Genomic DNA, 20,387 nt, shown 5'->3' on the forward strand with positions numbered 1-20,387 from the left:
GGGTTGACGTGTTGGCTCCTGTTATCCATTGTGGCTTTAGAAGCGCCTGTGCCGCCGTGAATGTCGTCAAGCACAAGTCTCACTAAACAAAGAAGATCAGCAATGCCAGATAATAAGTTGCATTGATAAGCTCATGCTCAACCAGCTTTCTCCATACCCTTCAACGTGGCAAAGGTAACATCGCGTATCCCCCTGCGTCACAATCCATTAGAGACAATGACGGGACGAAAGAAAAAAAAAAAGACATGTCACCCTTTTGCGGAACGGGTCCGAGAGAGTGTCAACGAGAGCTGACCTGATGCCATTCCCCAATATTTCCTGCCTTAGCGAGCTTTGCACTCAAGGGGCCCAGCATGATGTGTCTCCTCCCGCTGCAAGATCCCGCGCCGCCCGCCCCAATCGAAAAATTAAATGGGCTCGCCCTCTTTTTTTAGTCCCAACTTCTGGAAATCATCCTTGTCCAATCCAGAAGCTGCGTGGGCGCTCGAAAAGGTGAGCCGTCACATCATTCAGTTGAACGGACTCGGGAGCTAAGCTGGAGGAGTGGATTGGATGGATCATCACGTGACTTCGTAATTGGTCGCGTCACCCTTAGCTCACCTCCTCGCGTCTTCTACTCAGGCACCCGCGTAAAGCACATCCACCACGTCTCCGCGTTCTATTGGCCTTGGTAAACATCCAAGAGCCTCTAACGGAACCTCCAAGATGCCCGAATTCACCGGTATGTGTCCATCTAATGTCCATCATTTCGGTATCCCCAGCTCACAGCCGCAGAGGCGGACACAATCCGCATCCTCGTTGCAACCGATAATCATGTCGGATACGAAGAACGAGATCCCATCCGTAAGGATGACAGTTGGCGTACCTTTGACGAGATCTTGAACCTCGCCCGCACCGAAGATGTGAGACAAGAAGCCATTCAACTATCATCCCCCTCTAACATGCCTAGGTCGACATGGTTCTCCTTGCCGGTGATCTCTTCCACGACAACAAGCCCTCTCGAAAGTCACTCTACCAAGTCATGCGAACCCTTCGACAGAATTGCCTTGGAATGAAACCCTGCCCCCTCGAATTTCAATCCGATGCTGCGTCTGTCTTTGAAGGCGCCTTTCCTCACGTCAACTACGAAGACCCCGATATCAACATTTCCATCCCAGTCTTTTCGATTCATGGAAACCATGACGATCCTTCTGGCGAGGGCAACTTTTGTTCACTTGACCTCTTGCAGGCGAGTGGACTGCTCAACTACTTTGGACGGGTTCCCGAGGCGGATAATATCCAAGCCAAGCCCATCCTACTCCAGAAGGGTCTTACAAGACTGGCACTTTTTGGGTTGAGTAATGTTCGAGACGAGCGAATGTTTCGAACATTTCGAGACCACAAGGTCAAGTGGTTTCACCCCAGTCCCCAGAGCCCAGACTGGTTCAACCTCTTGGCTGTCCACCAGAACCACCACGCCCACACAGCTACATCCTATCTCCCCGAGAATGTCCTTCCCGACTGGTTGGATCTTGTCGTCTGGGGTCACGAGCATGAATGTTTAATTGATCCTACCCAGAACCCAGAGACAGGTTTTCATGTCATGCAGCCTGGCTCCTCAGTTGCCACTTCGTTGGTACCCGGCGAAGCCGTCCAAAAGCATGTCGCTATCCTCAGCGTCACAGGCAAAGACTTCAAGGTTGAAAAGCTTCCACTCAAGAGCGTGCGACCCTTTGTCACTCGAGAACTCGTCCTTTCGCAAGATAAGAACTTTAAAGGACTTGACAAGAAGAAGGAAAACCGCCAAGAGGTGACACGAAAGCTGATGGAAGTCGTCGAAGAGATGATTGAGGAAGCCAACGCCGATTGGGAGGCGATCCAGACAGATGAGGAGGCTCTGGAAGAACGACCACTTCCCCTGATTCGACTCAAGGTGGAGTACACAGCAACAGATGGTGGTCAATTCGAGATTGAGAATCCCCAGCGATTCTCCAATCGGTTTGTTGGAAAGGTGGCCAACACGAACGACGTTGTGTACTTTTACCGCAAGAAGACGTCACAACGTGAGTTCTTCTCCTGGCTTTGGAACGACCAGTCACTAACGATTTACAGGCAAGACAACAGCGGTGAATCCAGACGCCCTCGAGGCCCTGGCTGACGGTAGTGACGCAGTCAAGGTCGAGAGTCTCGTCCAGGACTTTCTCTCAGCACAATCCCTCAAGGTTCTCCCACAAGGTCCCTTTGGCGACGCTGTAACCCAGTTCGTGACCAAGGACGACAAGCATGCCATGGAGCTCTTCGTATCAGAACACCTCACAGGTCAAGTCCGACAGATGCTAGGCCTAGAATCCGACGATGAGGATCTCAACAGCGCCATGGAGATATACCGAACAAGGATCGAGCAGGAGCAAGCGAGCGGGGCCCCCACGACGACCCAAGCGGAACGCAAGCGGGTTCTCAAACCAAAGCCCGCTACATGGGACAGCGACTTTGACGGCAGCTGGGAGAACGAACCAGACGCCTGGACCTACGAGGATGCTGCTGCCGACCAGGGTACGAGCTCCGCACGTGCATCTGCTGCACCCGCACCTGCACGCAAGACTGCAAGAGGTCGAGGCAAGGCAGCTGTCCAGCAGGATGTCGATCTGATGGATGAGGATGAGGAGCCACCAAAGAAGCCTGCTAAGCGAGCAACACGTACCACCAAAGCAGCTCCAGCACGAAAACCTCCCGCAAGAGGCCGTGGTCGCAAACCTTTTGAAGACAGTGAAGAAGAGGAAGAAGAAGATGTAGTCATGGAGTCAGAAGAAGAACCCGCTCCACCACCACCGCCAAAAACTCGTCGAGCTGCAGCAACGAGAGCCACAAAGGCTGCTACAACTACGACGGCAAAGAGAGGAGCTGCTAAGGGCACGCGGCAGACAAAGCTAAACTTTTCACAGTCGCAGGCCAGTGGCACGCAGAGCAAGGCTGTGGAGATTAGCGATGATGAGATCTCGGATGATGATGCGTTTGCGCCGGCGCCCAAGCCAGCGACGCGGACTCGGAGGAGGTAGATTTTTGGTATTGTAGTTTCTGAAAGGGATATCCCGGTCAAGATGTATAAAATTACAATCAATTGTGACAAAAGGTGTTTGGGAGCATAAAGAAAGCCATTTGTTAAAGATACTCCGTCCAGTAGGACTCGTCATGTCCTCCCAGAATCTCTCACATGTAGTTCCTACAAAGCGCCACCATCTTTCAAACAAATCACTTAAGCATTCCATAATCGACATTTCTCTTTCGTAATCATTAGTTGTCGTATAGCAGAAGTGGAGAATATGGGGTCGTCTCCGTTATAGAAGCAGATCTTATGACTTGAGCCTCAATGAGTTGACTTGGACTCATCATATTGTCAATTCATGCCAGCACCTTGCTATACATGTTTCCCACGCCAAAAACTCCAAATACCCTCCTTCTGTAACATGTCACATGACGACGCAGTCCCTGTCCTTGGGCTGCGATTGATTGTTTCCAAGCACCGCCGCGGGGTTGACGGGTGGCCGTCTGCCTGCAGACTGACCCGCTTGCCGTTGTCCCATAGACACTGAACCTGTCCTTGTAGACTGTCTCGAGATGTCGGCGCTGCTGTCCGCATGACTTGGGTGCCCCACTGGTGGCCGATACACCTGGTCCTGAGCTGCTTGCTCGTATGAAGGAGGTGCTTCCTCACTCGCTGCTTCGGCGGGCCGTGTTACGCCCTGTCGCTGAGGAGGAATGAGGGAGCGGACGACTTGCTGAGCAGGTCGAGGTTGTGCGTTGGCCATGGTTGTCGTCGGTGCGTTGGAAGAACTAGTTCGGCCCGGTACGAGACCACTGGCTTGTCTGGTGACGCCTCCACCCCTCGGAGCCCCTCCCCCTCGACCAGCTTGATCGCCATGGCCTCCTCGGCCACCACGGTTCGCAGGCCCTGTTTGTCGAGCCTGTTGCTCAATGTACTGCTCCGAAAGTATGCTCTCCCTTCGTCTTCGTGCCTCCTCTGCTCTATGTCTCTCTTCTTCCTCCTCTTGTAGCTGCAACGCAAGAGCCAGATCTCGATCCTCCTGTTCCGTGCTAGGACTCATCGGGGGCTCATCCTCATGTCGAGCCTTGCCACGCTTGTTATGCACCGTTGTCCATTCTCCTCCATCGTTGCTGTTGTAGTTTCCTGCACTTGTTCCGGGAACAGCACCACTAAGGCTGACAACACGGAAATCTCCCGACACAAACTCGGTACTCTCTCCATTGACATCAGACAGCGTCTCCCAAACGATTTCCTCGTGGGTTTTGAAGCCTGCATCTGTAACCAGCGTGAGAAGTTGCATCGATTGCGGATGACAGTAGAGCGTGCTGAAATGATCGTTTCGAAACAAGATGGCAAACGTGCCAGGTCGAATAGCCTTGCCGATGACTTCGATGCCCCAATGTGTAAGTTGAGTAGCCGATGTCTCCAGGAATTCCTTGATAATCATCACATCTTGGTAGAGCTGCTGTTCTGACTCAGTGAGACCAACGTCGGGATCTGATAGCTTCTCCTCCAGCTCCTCCTCTCGAAATAGCAGGTTTTGCGCATCCTCATATGAAGCGGCCTGTCGCTCCAGCGATTCATACGCAGGCTCTGACTTGGGGGGTAACCATCCGTGAATAAGAGGAATCGAAAATGTAGCGTAAAGGGCCATTTCAGCTGTATTCTCAAAGGTTCCCGGTATCAAATCGCCACGTTCGGTAGGGTGCAAATGTGTCAGTGACGTACGCTTGTAGGCGTTCACCATACTCTCTGTTGGTATGAAACGGGGGTTGACATTCATGCCTGTATGCAAGCTCTGCAAGAAAGCATACAAGTCTGAAACATCAGGAAGGGCGTCTTCAGAGCTGGTCCTCCGTGGTGACATTAGCTCATCAAAGACGGCATCCAGAAGCAGATTCAAGCTGACTTGCTCCCTAGAGCGGAGAATTTGTACGAGGGCTGTGTCCTCGATATCGGCAGGTGTTGTCATGGTGAGGGCATTCACCAGCGCCACAAGTGGACAAGGTCCATTTGCGTTCTGGATCAGGATAGGTGATGTTCGAGGGTTCTGTGCTGAGGTCGCGTCATGCCATCGGATGTTCTTGATTTGGTATGTCTCGGTCTTACCGTCTACCGGCTCTCGTGAAGGTTTCCAGGCGGATGGCTCTGTCGGTTGTCTAGGTGGTAGCGGTGGTTTATCCTCTGCGGATTCTTTAGAAAAGCTTGTCGAGGGCTCTGCGTCTATCAAGTTCCAGTCGTCGGGTGATGCTGATCCGGCACCAGCCTTGGCTTTGCCCTTGCTCGGATCTCCTATCTCATCCCAGACATGAGTATCTCCGGTAAGCTCTTCCGTCAGTTTCATAGGCGGAGTGGGAGGTTTAGCCTTGTTTCCTAGAGGATCCTCGTCCCAGGCTGGTGATTCTCGGCCCGACGGTAGTGATACCAGGGCTGGCGATCCGGAGATAGGTGGTTGTGGTGTTGGCGCCCAAGGATCTTTGGTGTTCTCGTCCAACAAGCTTGGGGCCAGTTGTGGCGGCGGCGGCGTCGGCGCATTCTGACCGACAATTGCTGGTTGCCATGGGTTTGTGCTGGGCTCGTCGAGTGTGAGTTTTGAAAAAGATCCCGCAGGAGTCGTATCCTGACTTTGACTTTGGGGCACCTTTTTCCGTAGAAATGGGTTCGTCTCGGATCTGTCTCCTCCTGGTCTTAGAAAGGCGGGTGCTCCTTCAAGACGCTGTCCATCACTGGGTTGTCTCCTAGGTTCTCCCCAAGCATGTTCCTCCTCCGCCTCCAAATTCTCAAAAGCACCGCCAGGTCTCAGCGCTGCGGGTGCGTTTTGAGGATCTCGTCCATCAGCAGAGGGCGCTTGTCCATCGCGGCGTGGCCTAACATCTTCCCATCCACCTTCAGACCCTCCATCAGCCCAGGGATTATTCGACATGGTTTCGAGCGTGGGTTTTTCTTGTTCGGAATTGATTCGATATTGGTATAGGATGAATGAATCGAAGGATTAAAGCAATGTCATGGGCAGGAGTCCGCTGATAAAGCTCAGCGCCTCACCAGCTGTGACCTGCTGCTGCGCTACCACAGCAAGAGGATTGCGGGGAAGTGATTCGAGGTCGTTCTGGAAGCGCCGGACGTTCGATGCATGAAGTCGGCGGCGCCAAAATTGGAAAGAGAGGTAGAATTCGGCGCGGAATGGATCTCGTCGTTCGAATGTGTCGTTATCTCCTTTTCTTGAGCTTTGCTTCTTGTTTGTCTTGGGGAAGCTCAGGTGGGCTGCCCTGAAGTGCGGTGTCGTCACTGGGTTGCAGGCGGGTCCCGCTCTGGATCTTCCGTGGCGGTGCAACGTACGTTTGAAAGTGAACAATTCGCTCAATGTGGCTTCTGTGATTGGGGGGAAGCAAATGTGTCTCGCAGAAAGAAGATGCTTGATTGATTATAAAAGAAAAGGTCGGGTAAGCTTTCGCGTCCGTTGACCGGTTGCCTGGAGCTTGCCCCGCCACCCGGTGACCCAGCTGGCCAGCCACATCATGGCCGCCACAGCGATGACGTGGGCGTGTCGTTCAACCTTGCGTGTCGTGAGAAGTCGTGATCCGAGATCCGAGTTGAGATGGCAGATGTTCAATAATCCTGAAATAATACTAGGGACGTGGGCTGTATATTAGGTTGTTTGGAGTATTCAGGTCTAGAAATAGGTGGTAATATAGTGCATCCACCCATCTCAAGCTTGACACTTCCATCCTCTAGTGGGATGATCATCCTTTGACCCATCAACAGACTATAGCCCAACCACCTCGATCCTCACTTGTTTATTACATGATGGATATATGACAGCGAATACACGGGGCCGAAAGAGTCCAATCACCAGTTAAATTGGAACAGTCAACGGTCTGTTGAGATGCCACAGACGTTGAGACTAACCAAACTCTCCAATCTCAACGACAACCGTTGGCTGTGGAGTTCCAACCGCAACTCTTTCACAAGCCATGGTATAAAGCACCAAGGCTGCAATCTCTCAAAACTCCCTGATAATAGCAAGCCGATATATCAAATGGCTGATGGGCAGCCCAAAATAGTGACGAGTAATCCATTGAATCACCCCATGCGATATACTCTACTTCGCTGTCTTTCCAGTCTTCCGGCCCAACAGCCCGTACCAAATAATGTCTTGATTACATGGGCTCGATTGCCCCTCGTTACGTGCCAATTCCAACTCGTCAACTTCGTCGTCGCCATGCAGACCCAGAAATGCCAACAACGCCAACTCCAAGCAAAGGCCTGATACAAGAAACATATAACAATATCCACTGGCGCGCCTAAGCGCTGCTTGACTTGTACAATTTCTTCATCGACCGATCCCGAGCGTGTGAAGTCGCTCACAAGACGGCATCGTATACGCCTCGGCCAGCTCCATCTTCTCGGGATCCTGGTAGAACCATCCCTGGGCGGCATCTCTCAACCTCTGCCGGTATACGATCTCGTTTTCACACTCTGCCTTCAAGTGTCGCACGAGGTTCAACTCAGCTGTTCGGTCGAGCTTATTGAGCTTTCCATCATTGTACTGGGCAATCTCGTCGGGATTCACGTAGTACTGGACGTTCAGGTTCGGCGTCTTGCGCTCCTCGGTGTAGGGGTGCGCGGGGTTGTCGTAGACCATGCGAGGTCCAGCAGAGGATGACGAGGAAGAGCCGCCGGAGAAGAGCGAGGTGATAACTGGGAGGATGAAGAACAGGATGATGGGTAGTAGACCCAGGAGGGTCTGGATGCCGTTGTTTTCGGGCTGTCGGCCTTGGTTGGCCTCGCGCGGTCTCGTCCTCGGCCTAGCTCCACCGAACTGATGAACTCGAATACCGGGGCCTCCGCCAAAGTTGAAGACAAACTGCGGGCCTGTGTCGAAAGCTGCAATGTTAGCGCATGGTTCATGCACTCAAACTGATCTACTCACCTCCGAATGGACCGCCACCGAACCCTCCTCCACCACCAAAGAAGCGAGCAAACATCTCTTCAGGGGTCAAATCATCATCGAACATCGGGCCGCCTCTGTTCATACCACCACCGGCTCGTTGCGAGAAGAAGGGGTTGTTGGCCTGGGCGCTTGCGAATCGACTATCAGGATCGGTACCGAATCGATCAAACTTTTCCTTCTTTTCCTTGTCGCCCAGAATTCCAAACGCTCTGCTGACCATCTTGAAGGCTTCGTCCGCATGAGGGTGTCCATTCTTGTCAGGATGGGTCAGAAGCGACTGCCTCCGATATGCCTTTTTAATCTCCGCTTCTGTACATGTTGACTTGACGCTCTCGAGGTTCAAGATATCGTAAAAGGCTGTGGCTTCGCATCTCCGAATGCGGATAACTGCTGCCTCCTGGTCTGGCGTATAGGTTCGTCCCTGATTCCCCTGCTTGTGATCGCGAGAGCGGGCCGAACCGCCTGTGTCGGCTCCTGAAGCGGTTGCGCTGGGCATCTGATCGCTGGAGGTTGGGGAAGAGTATTCGGTGTTGTTAAGTTGATCGTAGGTCGAGTATAAGGAGCAATAATGATGCTACAGCTGCGCTGTTTGAAGTCGGTCGCGGCGCCAAGTGTGAAGGTGGCTTCTTCAAAGACAAAGGGTCGGAAGATGTGGTTCCGCTGGAGGTCGAGCAGAGTCAAAGACTCGACTTCTTTGTGAAGTATCAACGTCGCATGAGCCACATGCAGAGTCGGCCAAAAAGAGGTTGCAACGGCGATGGAAATGGATGCCAGAAATTTGATGTTTTCCAGTCGGACAATCCCCGGTCTCTGGGGAGCCGGCTCTCACCACCATGTTGCCATCTCCAGAATCTCGGCATTCACGTGATATCCCCACTTGGTGTCCTGTCAGTTGGTCAAGTTACCTACCCTGTGTCACTTACACGAAATGTGGTAAGATATGTCTTTCATGTAATTGGTTCAAGACGAGAAAAGTGCCGTTAGGCATTAACAGTGTGACCTTGATTGCATAGAAATGACATTCTTTAAAGGCTAGGGTTGAAAATAGAAGCCTATCTTGATGTACTTGTGATTTTGAATAGAACTGAATGTAGCCATGTTACAACACAAAGAGTTGAACGATGAACAAGGGATCCCAACTAGTATTTGAACGAAAACTCGCGTTTATTAATCAAGAAAATCCTCTATTGTCTTATTGAGAACATCATGCATTACCTTATACATGAGAGTCGCAGCTCAATATGGGGAAGGCCTCTCAGCCTGAGACCAAGGGGTATAACCAGGACATGTATAAGACGAATGTAACTAAATTGGTTCTTTTTGCACACTTGAACAATCACGAATGTCACAGACGCTATAAAGAAACTTAGACAACAACTTAAAACAAAGAAACTATGTACGTTGATACAAAGTATATACATCGAATCCGCCCCCAGCCGACCAGCAGCAACCACCTCAAGCAGCAATAAACTGCTTAATCTTGGGCAAGAACTTGGTGTAGCCCGTTCCGCTGGGTGCCTCCATGCTGAACATGTAGTCGTGCCACCAGGGTCCGGCGGCCCACCAGAGCCAGCCCGTCCAAACGTCCGAGTTATCCAGGAGGTGCTGGAGCTCGCCCTGCACGGCAGTGTAGCACTGCTCATTGGCACCTCCAGCCGTCTCGCCGAGGATGCCCTTCTTGCCGTTGTCCTTGAGCCATTGAGTAGCCGCCTTGATGCGCTCCACGCCGATGGTGGTGCTGACGCAAGTCTCGGATGTACCAGACGAGTCTGCGTCGAGGTACTGGTGCATTTCGTAGATGATCTTGTCCTGGGGGTCCTTGAGGTCCTTCATGGCATCGCCGTTGCCGCTAGAGACCCAGGACCAGGCTCCGGTCCAGGAGTTACCCTCGACAAAGATGTACTGGGAGGTTGCTCCGGCGCCACGAATGGCGTCGATGGCAGCCTGGTTGAGTTCGGCCACGAGGGAGTTGTCCATGTCGTGGTACTCGTTGTTGGTGTCAAAGATGACGTGCTTGTTATCAGCGAAGCGCTTGGCTACCTTGGACCACCAGGTACCAAAGTTGTCTGTGTTTGTGATGATGCTGCCGGCGAAGCGGCCATAGTTGTGAGGGTCCAGAACGGCATATGCGCCCCTGCTTTCTTAGTCCTTGATCTGAATAATAGACATTGTGGAACTTACTGGCCAGTGATGTGGTTGACAACACTCTGGAGGCCCTTGAAGTAGTCTTCATCAATAGAGCCCGTGATGCCATCAGGAGTAATTCTCTCCATGCGGAAGCCCACACGGAAGGTGTTCATGCCGGTGCCAATGAGCGTCTATAACCGTCAATACACACCCAGATTCACGACTTGGGAAACATACATCGATAGAGCTTGTCTCGGGCCAGATGTAGTCGGTGCCGAGCTTTCCAGGGAGGTTTCCCTCCCCAAACTCACCACCGGCCTCATTGGAGCCGGTGAACAGGAGCTTTCCAGCTCGTTTGGTGCAGGGAGCGGCGAAAGCAAGGGAAGCGCCAGCGCTTGCGAGAAGGAGATCAGTGAACCGCATTGTTTGGTCTAGTTTCTCTGTTGTAAAGGAGTGTCGGATGATCGATCAACGAGCCATGCAGAGCCAAAAACTACTTGGGAGCCAAGGCGAGTATATATACTTCTAATAACAAGGCCATTTACTCTGCTACTGACGCCACGATGCGGCGGCGGCAGCAGATTCATTGCATTGGGATATGACAAGGGGATCGTCAACCCACAAGCCATGATGGCTCCTCAGTGCGCCCACTGCCTTGGTAGACTCGGCCGATGTGCACAAGGTTTCATCTAGAATCCCGGAAAGGAAAATGGAAGCCCGTCCACTGCGGAGGAGGTGGCTCCGTTTCTGTTTGTCTGAAACAGGAGCCAGGGCCCCTGATATTTCAATAAACCTCCATCACGGGTAGATCGGAGAAGGATCGAATGTGATTTGATATTGTAGAATTGCGTAATGTGCAGATACTAGACCTGAATTGAATCTCTTGAGAAGCATTTCGGATTCCCTACCTGCATCATGGCGAGTGTTAAGGGGTTGAAAACCACTTGGCCTCCATCATGAGAGCGTCTTAGAAAAGAGCCCTGAATACAAGCATCAAAATCGCAAGACAAGTCGCATGACCACTTAAAGATGTGGTCTATCACCGAAACATCAATATTCGTCCCGTTGGTGGGCGACGTTTCTCCGTTGAACATCATCTCGACCCTCAGGTTAATGAACCGATGCCGAGATCCCGTTCACGAAAGGGGAGGTCACGTGGGTCATCGGATCAACCCGCCCACCATCCCGGAAAAACACCACCCCTGTCGTGGAGCCGATCGCATTTTGAGGCTTTGGAGATGGGAGGCTTGAAATTTCCCAAGACGAAGGTGTGTTAGCGACAATGTACGCGACACGGGTTCTCCTTAAGCGCTCTGTGTGGAAGGGTGAGTCAATTGCTTTCTTCTCGTGTTTCTAATAACTGACAATTTCTCTCAGGCCCACACCTTGTGCCGTAAGCCGTCCACGATCGACTCGAATACCATCACCTTCTAACGTTCGATAGCCTTCCCATTGTCTGGCCCAAGTCCGTCGGCGACAAGGTCCCTCCCGTACGAACGCAGGCCCGATCTGCCACGATTCTGCCCAACTTTGTTGGACTCAAATTTGAGGTTCACAACGGCAAGGACTACCATGAGGTGACCATTACTGAAGATATGGTCGGACACAAGCTCGGCGAGTTTTCACCGTAAGTGCTATAACCTCAAGTGACGACCTTGGCTTATAGTGTTGCTAGGACGCGGAAGCCCAACATTTGGGACAAGAGGTAGACTTTATGAGCAAGAGCCGGAATCTGGGTATACCCATGTACAAATACTACATGTAACATCACTGAGCACGATGATTCAACGAACATGTCCATTCGCGCATGAAAGCAATCTATTGCGGCCAGTCAAAATGTTATACTGGCCTGATATCTTTGACAGACCCTGAACCTCCGTAAACGCCTGAACCCAAAACACCTTTACCGTATGCACTCGTTCAGTTGTAATCAAGACCAACAGCACTTAGCGGTAGAATTCGCTTCGCTTGACATTCACGCCGTACTCTCCGACCGCCATGCCCAAATCCTCCATCGTGAGGACCGTCCTGTTCTGGCTGCCACCTTGACCACCACCGCCGTAGCCTGGTCGCTGGATGCCAAGCGGCGCGCCCTTGTTCTGGTCCTTGGCTCCAGGCTGACCGGTCGGCTGGCCGGGGATGGGGAATCCGGCAGCGGCACCGAGTGACCCCATAGGATTGTTCGTGTTGGACGATGCGCGGATTCGGCTGTATTGGTATGCGTCGGCAGCGATGTCGGCGATGAACTTCTGGGTGGCGAGGGCGAGCAGTCGCGCCAGGCGGGGATCGGTTTGCGGAGGGGGAGGAAGACCAGCCTTGGTCATGTAGTAGTGGGTGACTGCATCGGGGATCTAAAGAGAGTTAGATGAGTTGAGATGCGAAGCGCGGGGAGCATACAATGGGAGCATAGTCATCCATCTTATTCAGGAACTCTCGCAGCGAGGTATCCTTGCGCGACGGGAGTCGTGACTCTGGGATCGTAGGAGCGGGCGGCGCCGCATCAGCAGGGCCATTCTGTGCAGCGGGAGACTGCTCTGTCTTTTCGGGCGCGTCGCTAGCCATAGTGAAGGATTTGATGATTGCGATGTGTTTCGATGTTGAAGTTGAAGGTTCAAGGTGTAGCATGTCGCGTTAAGGGAGTTCGATATCACGTGATTGATGTCATGGGTTGCCTGGAGTTGAACATCCCCAAACAGGAAGTTTTGGGGGCATGACAGAAGTCAACGGAACAATACAGGTTATAATAGATGCAGCAAACGAAAGAAATAGCATCCTTTCATGGTTCAAACTCAATTATCATGACCTACTGGCCATCCTCAATCTTACACGTCGCCTACTTTTCCTCCATGGGCACACATCTCGGATCTAAGCAGCATGTGGAACATGAATAGACTCCACTCTATTTTGACTACCGTTTCGTTAAATCGAAGGTCCGTTCCCCAAATCTCCAAGCCAAACGGCGACGCCAGTGATTACCGCCTTGTCGACCTCCCAAACCAACGCCTTTCATGCATCTCCTGAAGCCGGAGTTTGTCGTGGCCAGAATAGCGGCCGTTCCCTTGCCTTGCGGCTTCTTGATCGTAATGTCAATGTCAACGCGACCGAGACGCGTCTTGAGCCTGATGCTCTGCTCGTACAGGTTCTGTGGGTATTTTGGTCGCTTAGACGGGGAGCTTGAACTTCTTGCCCTTGAGAACCTTGTTGTAGTAGATGTAGAAAAAGTCGCTGTACAGGATCGTCTGGACGATGCCGGCAATGATGGCAATGTAATCGACCTTGTGGTTGGGCTCGCTGAAGTATCGGTAGATCCAGTTGGGGATATACAGAGCGCGGTAGCTGCCGAGCGCAAAAAGGTAATGAGTGGTGATGGTCTCAGCCTCTCCGGTTCGCTGCAGCATGAAGAGCTGGGGGAGAATGGCCACGGCCTCGAGCCAGATGGAGAAGGCCCAGAGGATCTCGGAGAAGGTGTAGTAATAGGGGAATGCGATGGCGAGGACGGCGGCACCGGCGAGGAGGTACTGGACACGGAAGGTGTCGACGTTGGGATCGTTGGTGGGCTTGTATGCGTTGGTCATGAGGTAGATGATGTATCCTTGCGAACCGAGGAAGAGGAGCTTAAAGACAAAGTTGTAGATGCTATCGGTCGAGAAGATGTCTGCGATTTGTTAGAGACATTGCGAACGAGGTATCGAGAGTCGTACCGAGGTAGCGAGTGACGTAGACAAACATGTAAAGAGCCTGGGACTTGAACGAGATGCCTGAGCAGCTCTGGTGATTGTCAGCATTGTTAATCCATCAAGGACAAGGGAGAACCCACGTTCAACTGCACCATCTTGTGCAGCAAGATGAAGATGCTGCCCAGATGCGAAAAATCCGCTGCGCTATCCGTTAGAGCCAGTCATTCAAGCTCCTCCACGTCGAAACCTACCAAGGATGCGAAAGATGTTCAACATGATTGCGGTGTTGTGCTTATCGCGAAGCTAGACTAAGACAGGGGCAAGAGCGCAGAGAGCTGCTAGAAGCGCAGCGGGCGGGCGTCGGGCGACAATATGAAGGAGTTGAACCGGACGCGAGCGAGGGACCGAATGCAATTGAATCTCGTCGTGATGGTGGATGATGTTGAGAGTTGCAAGCTTGAGCCTGGAGGGATTGACAGGGGAGCAGGATGATCATGAATCTCGAGACTCGACTCGGCCGGAAAAAGGACACGACGCGATAGCAAGCTCATTGGACCTTGCAGCTACGTAATGCGCTGGCATGTGGTTGGTGAGCCACAGATACTAGCCACAGTGTGTCATGTATGTGGCTGGTGCATCTGTCTTTCTCCGTTCCGTTTTGGGATACCCAGATGCCCTCTTTCTCAGCAAGATCACCATGATGAGGGTCCGGCACAGGTTGCAGCCTCGTTTGGCTGAGAGAATCTTGCTCTTTTGAGATTTGAATGTTGGGCCTCATCAACGGACCATTCATGAATGATGCAATGACCTTTCTCACTGCCTACGTCAGCAATCCTGGATATGGTCAGTTGAGTGACGAGACAGGATGAACTACCAAGGTGGCCTCCCACGAGGCTTTCTCTCATCTGTGTTTCTATTTCTCAGCGCAATGCCTCGGTCTCAGCTTCGAATCGCCCGTCTTGATTTCTCATCACACCACCGCTTTCAGCCTCAACTTGGTGCAACACAACCTCGTTGTCAGTCTCATGTTCCTGGCTGAAATATTGAAAGCCACAACTGCAAACCTGGCATCTCAGGATACGAGTCAACTCTCTCCGAGCTGCAGACAAAGCCTCGTTCGCCAAGAAGGGAGCAGCTCACGCCCATCGCCCAGTCATGTGAGGACGCGTTGAGAGTCATTCATCCAGTTTTCAAAGTGCAAAGCGCACCGAGAAACCAGTTGCCGGCATATCCGCAGAGCCTCTCCCCCAGTTGTTGGACAGCCGTGTTAATAGAACACCCCCCCATGCCACGCTACGATTCCCTGCCAAGAGGCTTCCCCAGCTTGACGCTATTCGCTGGGTGCCCTGCCTCCACCTTAAGCGCTGTGCCAAGCTTTGATCTACTAGTCCCGAATACCTTGCAGAGTGCCTTGTACTTGAGTGACCTGATGGTACTTTCATCCCTCCCGTCTTTCACCTCATGCAGCAATTTGCGCACCATGCGGTCTATTCACAGCCTGGGCAGAATTGGGGTTGATAGCGGTCACCGGCGCTTTCTAGTCGCCACTAGGGCTGTGCTGAGGGCAGCCGAATGCTCGCTGTCAAGTGCTGTTCGTCCTAGAGTTCACAAGTGATGGAGGGCTGTCGGCTGCCTTCAGCCCTCTCAACCAACTAACACCTGCCCTGGGCTTTCAACCACAGCTGGGACAGACGCTCGTTTGTATGACGATGGGTTAAGGCCAGAACCCGGCACGACTGACACAAAGTCTGTCCTTGGGCACAACATTCGTTACTCTTGTCGACTCTTGCTATGCATCCACATGTCGTCTTCACCAACTTCCCCGCGGTTCGCGTTCAGAACCTCCTGGCATGACCAAATCCGTGAGACAGGGGCTGTCGATCGTCTCAAAGAGGGACGCTACGATCAGTTCCCGCTCCAACAGACCCAGGCCTTGACAAACAACATCCTGGCCAACGGCGTTATAGGCAACGGCTTCAATGTTCTTGGAAACTCGTTCTTCAGTCGTAGAGTAACGCCTGGAACTCTGGATGCCGATATCTTGCTGGTCAGCAAGTTGGCACCCTTCAGGAACGAAAACTTTGCACTCGAAGCCGGAGTCCTTGCTTGTTTTCATGCCTTTTCCCACGAGGGCGCCCGTGGCCAAGTGCGGGAGGCACTTGGAAGATGCGAGATTCCTGGTCCCTTTTTTCTACATCAGGCCCGAGCCTACCTCCAGTTTCTGATCCTGGCAAGCGGTATACGACACGAATTTGTCCCTAACGAAGTACCTGTTCTTGCCAAGGCTCTCTTCAATCTAGTCAGGGAACGTGAACCCGAAGAACCCTTCCCAGCGATCATAGGGCATCTCCATCACATCGGAAAAGAATCCATCGACGACTACCTCCCACTACACTTGGTCGAGAATATGCTGTGCTACGCCGACTACAAGGAGAAACTCCGAACCAAGCTAAACGAATTAAAAGACTCTTGCCAATGGTATTCTGCATACAAGCTAGTGGCTGGAGCGAGTCAACTGGAATACCTCCCTGCAAAGACCCTACTCGGGTACGCACTGCCTGATAGAAACTGGTGGATGCACTGGCAACCCGACCTCAATAGGATCCGTGAATGGGAGACACGACTCTCTGAGAAGGATCGATATCGACTTGTCGAGGCTTTGGATCTGGAGGGACCGGATACTACTGGGAGGAAACAGTGTCATCTACGACAGTCGTGCAGTGGCAATTTTCGCCTGGCTGCCGACACTCCACCCCTGAAGAACGGTCGACATATAATGGACAGTCTCATGACTGTTGTCGATCGTGCCATCGTCCGAGGCTCCGAGGCTATCGGACTCATCGTCACTATGTGCATCAAGCGTCGATGGGTTGATTGGCAAACTATTGAGCGGATCGAGGCAGCCTTGGAACTACGGTCTCCAGATGGCATCCGTGCATTGAATGCTTATGAGCGAGCCCTTGAAAAGGAAGACCTGTCCGACAAGATTCAGGCTTGTACAGCTTTTCTCAACACAGTCACGGATGCACCTCAACTACGAAACCTCTATGGTAGTCCGAGAGATCTTGCCGGCCCAGGATGCCAGGTCTTCATGAAAGCAGTGGAATACCTGTACAGGCAGCTCTACGAACGGCAAGCTAGCGAGAGATTCGCCCTTGCTACTGGTGGTCTTGGCCGCGCCCTTGCCTCTGCTACATGGCTTCATGAGCATTGGGGTGACGTCTTCGTCGAGGGTTTGAAAGGAGTGCCCAGTGATCACTACATCTCGAATGCCTTTCACCTCCTTCGCACTGCGTCAGAGGCCGAATATCCTATTCATCGCGACGACCTTGCGTATTGCTTGTGTCTCTCGAAACGCGAGGGTGCCGCTGCGGCAGATACTACACGCCCCTCTCGCCTTGGGGATGACCTTATCCGGTCGATTCCTCTTGATACCGATCGTGGCCTGCTTCGAGACAAGCTATGTCGAGAGGTTCGAGAAGGATTTAGCCCTGATGAAGCGATGGCATGCGTGAACCAGAGCAAAAAGGAGCACCCCAGCTTCGTCAAGAAAATCCGCGAGCTCATCAGCCAAGAAAACAACGACATGCTGTGCGTGAACATGGCATGGTATCTGAGTCGAAATCACAACATACCCAACTCGAAGCGTCCAGCAGAGTGTTGGCGACAGCTTCTCATGCACAAGATGCGGCAGAGATCCCCGGGGTTGCTGGAACGAGTCGGTGACGCCATGCCGACGTCCAAGTTGTGGGTAGACTGGCAGACTCACCTTCGGTGGCTGTACCAAGAAAGACACTATGATCCAGAAGGGGGACTTGGGTTCACGCCTGAAAAGTTCAATGCAGTTACGGTTCGCAAGATGGGGATTGGGAGGTCGGTGAGCATGAGTACAAGCTCGACGGGAAGCAGTGGGGGATATCCATATTTGGGGAGAGATTTTGGTAGGGATTAACAGATTGATGATTTGGCATGGATGTTTACGTGCTTTTACGTGGTTATGAAGGCGTTTGGAATTTCTGTAGAGTAATTGAAAAAGGAGTTGATAATGATGGACAATCGAATCTATAATTCCGCTCAAATTTTATGGCTAAATTACACAATAGATACAGAAAACCATGCATTTTGCTATTAAACAATCTGAACCACAACCACACAGTCTGCAATCAGGCCATATCCCGCTCATGCCCAGGAAGGGGGTTGTAGGCGTTATAGGGGTTCGTTGAAGGGTAAGGCGGTGAACCGACCGGACGAACTGCTGGTCGCGTACCAGTCGGTTGAGGAGACAGTGCTCCAGACTCTGGACCGTAGTTTCTGGCCGGAGGAGGGAAGAGGGGCATCGTGTTGATAGATTGGGTATCGGATTGAGGAACTGGAGCGTAGGTCGACCTCGAGCTTGGCCTTGTTCTCCGTACGTGCTCAAGAGGAACATCGTCATGAATAGGAGACAATCTCGGGTTGGAAGGTTGTCTAGCGTGTCGCTGAGTGCGAGATCCATTGAGGGTCGAAGCCGGCGAGGTGCCGCCGCCGTTAGAGGCAGACCTCCGTCCGAGATTCCCAAAGGCAGTCTCAGTAAAGTTGGTAATAGCCGAGATGTTGCGGTTCTCAATGCTACTGAAGAACCTCCCCTCCCTTGGGTTGAGCGTGCCAAACTTGTTGCGCAAGAAGCGAATATACTGTCTCGCAAGTTTCCGCTGTTCCTCCCTCGGTGTGTTGAGCGTCTCAAACGACATTTCAAGAACTTCATCGAGATTTCGTTCAGTCTTGTCAAGCACCTCACGGAATGGAGGTGCTAGAGTTCGTCCGTGGGATGTTCCGTCGTTGAGTTCGTCGAGGATGTACTTGCGGACTTCACCCTTTACAGGCCTCGTGACGGCGTGCTCTTGGACCTTGCCGGATGTGATGTCCCAGGCGAGCCAGGCCATTACTGAAAAGTAGAGCACGCTGACGAGACCTTCAGAGACGTCTTTGAAGAGTAGAGTGTCTTGGCGGGTGTTGCCAGGCATGTAGGTCCGGATAACGACGGCGAATTGAAGTATGGAGCGGATAAGGAGAAGAAGCGTAGCGCCGTAGAACACATTGTGATACTATATCCATGTTAGCATGTTGTATCTCAGATCAAGGGCAATTGACAAACCTTTTGCCGTTCTCCATCAATCTTGACAGCCCTCAAGATAATAGCATCCGTAGCAGCAGCAAAAATCATGAGACAAAACCCAAAGACCAACCCCGTAGTAGCAAGTTCAAAATGCGTCCACTTGTCCGAAACATCAGCAATAATGTTGAGACTATAAAACCTCATCCAAACAACAGCCAGAGAAAACCCTAGCAGCCATTGAAAGAACGACACCATGAATACCAAAAAGAGCCCGAATTTGGCGGATACCCACCACCAGTTGCGTCGCTCAGAGTTGGCTTTTATCTCCCGCCAGAGGATGGCATATGTTCCCCAGATTAGGAGGATGGTCGAGGCGAGGTGGAAGGCTTCCCAGAAGGGCGCGAGGAGGATGTAGCCGTAGACGACGGAGCGTTGGTCAAAGTGTAGCCATCTGTCGATGACGACGATAAAGTACCAGCTAACACAAGTTAGACAATTGCAATCCTCACGAGAAAGAATGAACTTACAAGCAGAGAAAGGCAGTTCCGTAGAGGATAGTGTTGAATTCCTTCCAGAGCTCCTTCGGCCTATGCAACAGCCAAAAGAAGGCCGAGATAAAGAAACCAGAAGCAAAGAACCATATCGTGACAAAAACAGCTCCTACAACGTCTCCCTGAGGGAGAGGTTCGGGAGATAGATTCCAAAGAGTCTTGTTTTGCATGTTTGAGAAGGCTTTTGGGGGGTCTTGGAGGGAGGAATTCAGCAGAGAAGCCCAGGACTTGACCTTTTTGTCGATATTTCTTCCCCAAGGTCATTCAATCCCTTGAGCCGCTCTCTAGTCGAGTGCCTAACATCGCACCTTGCTGCATCCGCCTCCTCACTCAGCCTACTTTCTACAATTTCCCACCCCCATGTCGAAAACTCTCAAGTCACTCCAAGTACCTCTAGATCAGTACATTAAGATACATTCAAAAGCAGGCTGTGTGACAAAGACCTGCCTGCAGAAATGCTACAATATTTCGTCTGAAAATCTGCCTATCACAGTTGTGAGTTTCACAGCCTGATTCTCCTCTGCACGCAGCGGCCCGCCGATGTGATATTAACTAATGCACCTCGCGACGCGCCCATGAGCCGAGAGGCGTTCTAGAGAGCCAATGCACGTCTCGTGATACCAAGCCGCATGTTGGGTTTCCTTTTGACAAGGGTTGAGAATGCACCCCATGCAAGGGTGTGTGCAAGCCTGGGGTCGAAAGGATTGCGGGAGGGCTGAGTTGACGTGGGGGAAGCTAGGGGAATGCCCTCCGTTAAGCCCTTTCAGCCGCAGTAAGCCACTAGACGCGGGACGGGCAGATAGAGACTGGGGTTTTTGTCAGCGGGTGGTGTAAGGGAGTTTCGGTATGTCTTGGTTATTGAAGCCGAGACCGGACAGTAGCGGCAATGAATATGATGCCTTTCGAGTGTTGGACAAGTTGGATATCATCAAGAGTGCAGAGTAAGGTGTAATACATCCATTAA

General features: G+C 52.1%; 8 protein-coding genes across 8 annotated transcripts; 2 read left to right on the forward strand and 6 right to left on the reverse strand.

Annotated features, from left to right (window-relative positions):
- Positions 1-779: 779 nt before the first annotated feature.
- NECHADRAFT_2656 (uncharacterized protein) lies at positions 780-2,495 on the forward strand (the record flags this gene model as incomplete). The annotated part of the gene is made up of 3 exons (XM_003049516.1): positions 780-902; positions 950-2,042; positions 2,116-2,495. Coding segments are annotated over 3 exons (1,596 nt in total), but the record flags the coding sequence as incomplete, so codon positions are not given.
- A 951-nt stretch (positions 2,496-3,446) lies between these two features.
- On the reverse strand, positions 3,447-5,945 carry NECHADRAFT_102933 (uncharacterized protein; the record flags this gene model as incomplete). The annotated part of the gene is made up of 2 exons (XM_003049726.1): positions 3,447-5,245; positions 5,285-5,945. 2 exons carry the CDS (start codon positions 5,943-5,945, stop codon positions 3,447-3,449), a joined length of 2,460 nt encoding a protein of 819 aa, XP_003049772.1.
- Positions 5,946-7,055: 1,110 nt separating this feature from the next.
- On the reverse strand, positions 7,056-8,469 carry NECHADRAFT_65070 (uncharacterized protein; the record flags this gene model as incomplete). The annotated part of the gene is given in 2 exon segments (XM_003049727.1): positions 7,056-7,933; positions 7,953-8,469. The coding sequence occupies 2 exon segments, from the start codon at positions 8,467-8,469 to the stop codon at positions 7,353-7,355; spliced, it is 1,098 nt and encodes a 365-aa protein (XP_003049773.1). The 3' UTR covers positions 7,056-7,352.
- Positions 8,470-9,428: 959 nt separating this feature from the next.
- On the reverse strand, positions 9,429-10,523 carry NECHADRAFT_30163 (uncharacterized protein; the record flags this gene model as incomplete). The annotated part of the gene is made up of 3 exons (XM_003049728.1): positions 9,429-10,107; positions 10,155-10,291; positions 10,338-10,523. The coding sequence occupies 3 exons, from the start codon at positions 10,521-10,523 to the stop codon at positions 9,429-9,431; spliced, it is 1,002 nt and encodes a 333-aa protein (XP_003049774.1).
- An 859-nt stretch (positions 10,524-11,382) lies between these two features.
- On the forward strand, positions 11,383-11,731 carry NECHADRAFT_29824 (mitochondrial 37S ribosomal protein RSM19; the record flags this gene model as incomplete). The annotated part of the gene is made up of 2 exons (XM_003049517.1): positions 11,383-11,447; positions 11,545-11,731. The coding sequence occupies 2 exons, from the start codon at positions 11,383-11,385 to the stop codon at positions 11,729-11,731; spliced, it is 252 nt and encodes an 83-aa protein (XP_003049563.1).
- Positions 11,732-11,885: 154 nt separating this feature from the next.
- Positions 11,886-12,674, reverse strand: NECHADRAFT_56848 (uncharacterized protein). Its single transcript, XM_003049729.1, has 2 exons — positions 12,498-12,674; positions 11,886-12,451 (listed from the first exon to the last, which is right to left on the reverse strand). The coding sequence occupies exons 1-2, from the start codon at positions 12,660-12,662 to the stop codon at positions 12,047-12,049; spliced, it is 570 nt and encodes a 189-aa protein (XP_003049775.1). The 5' UTR covers positions 12,663-12,674; the 3' UTR covers positions 11,886-12,046.
- Positions 12,675-13,261: 587 nt separating this feature from the next.
- NECHADRAFT_74082 (uncharacterized protein) lies at positions 13,262-14,053 on the reverse strand (the record flags this gene model as incomplete). The annotated part of the gene is made up of 4 exons (XM_003049730.1): positions 13,262-13,755; positions 13,802-13,868; positions 13,918-13,976; positions 14,029-14,053. The coding sequence occupies 4 exons, from the start codon at positions 14,051-14,053 to the stop codon at positions 13,262-13,264; spliced, it is 645 nt and encodes a 214-aa protein (XP_003049776.1).
- Positions 14,054-17,940: 3,887 nt separating this feature from the next.
- Positions 17,941-19,593, reverse strand: NECHADRAFT_74083 (uncharacterized protein; the record flags this gene model as incomplete). Its single annotated transcript, XM_003049731.1, has 3 exons — positions 17,941-18,861; positions 18,912-19,350; positions 19,400-19,593. 3 exons carry the CDS (start codon positions 19,591-19,593, stop codon positions 17,941-17,943), a joined length of 1,554 nt encoding a protein of 517 aa, XP_003049777.1.
- Positions 19,594-20,387: the final 794 nt, after the last annotated feature.

This window comes from Fusarium vanettenii (assembly GCF_000151355.1).
Source record: "Fusarium vanettenii 77-13-4 chromosome 1 genomic scaffold NECHAsca_8_chr1_1_0, whole genome shotgun sequence".
Taxonomy (NCBI): domain Eukaryota; kingdom Fungi; phylum Ascomycota; class Sordariomycetes; order Hypocreales; family Nectriaceae; genus Fusarium; species Fusarium vanettenii.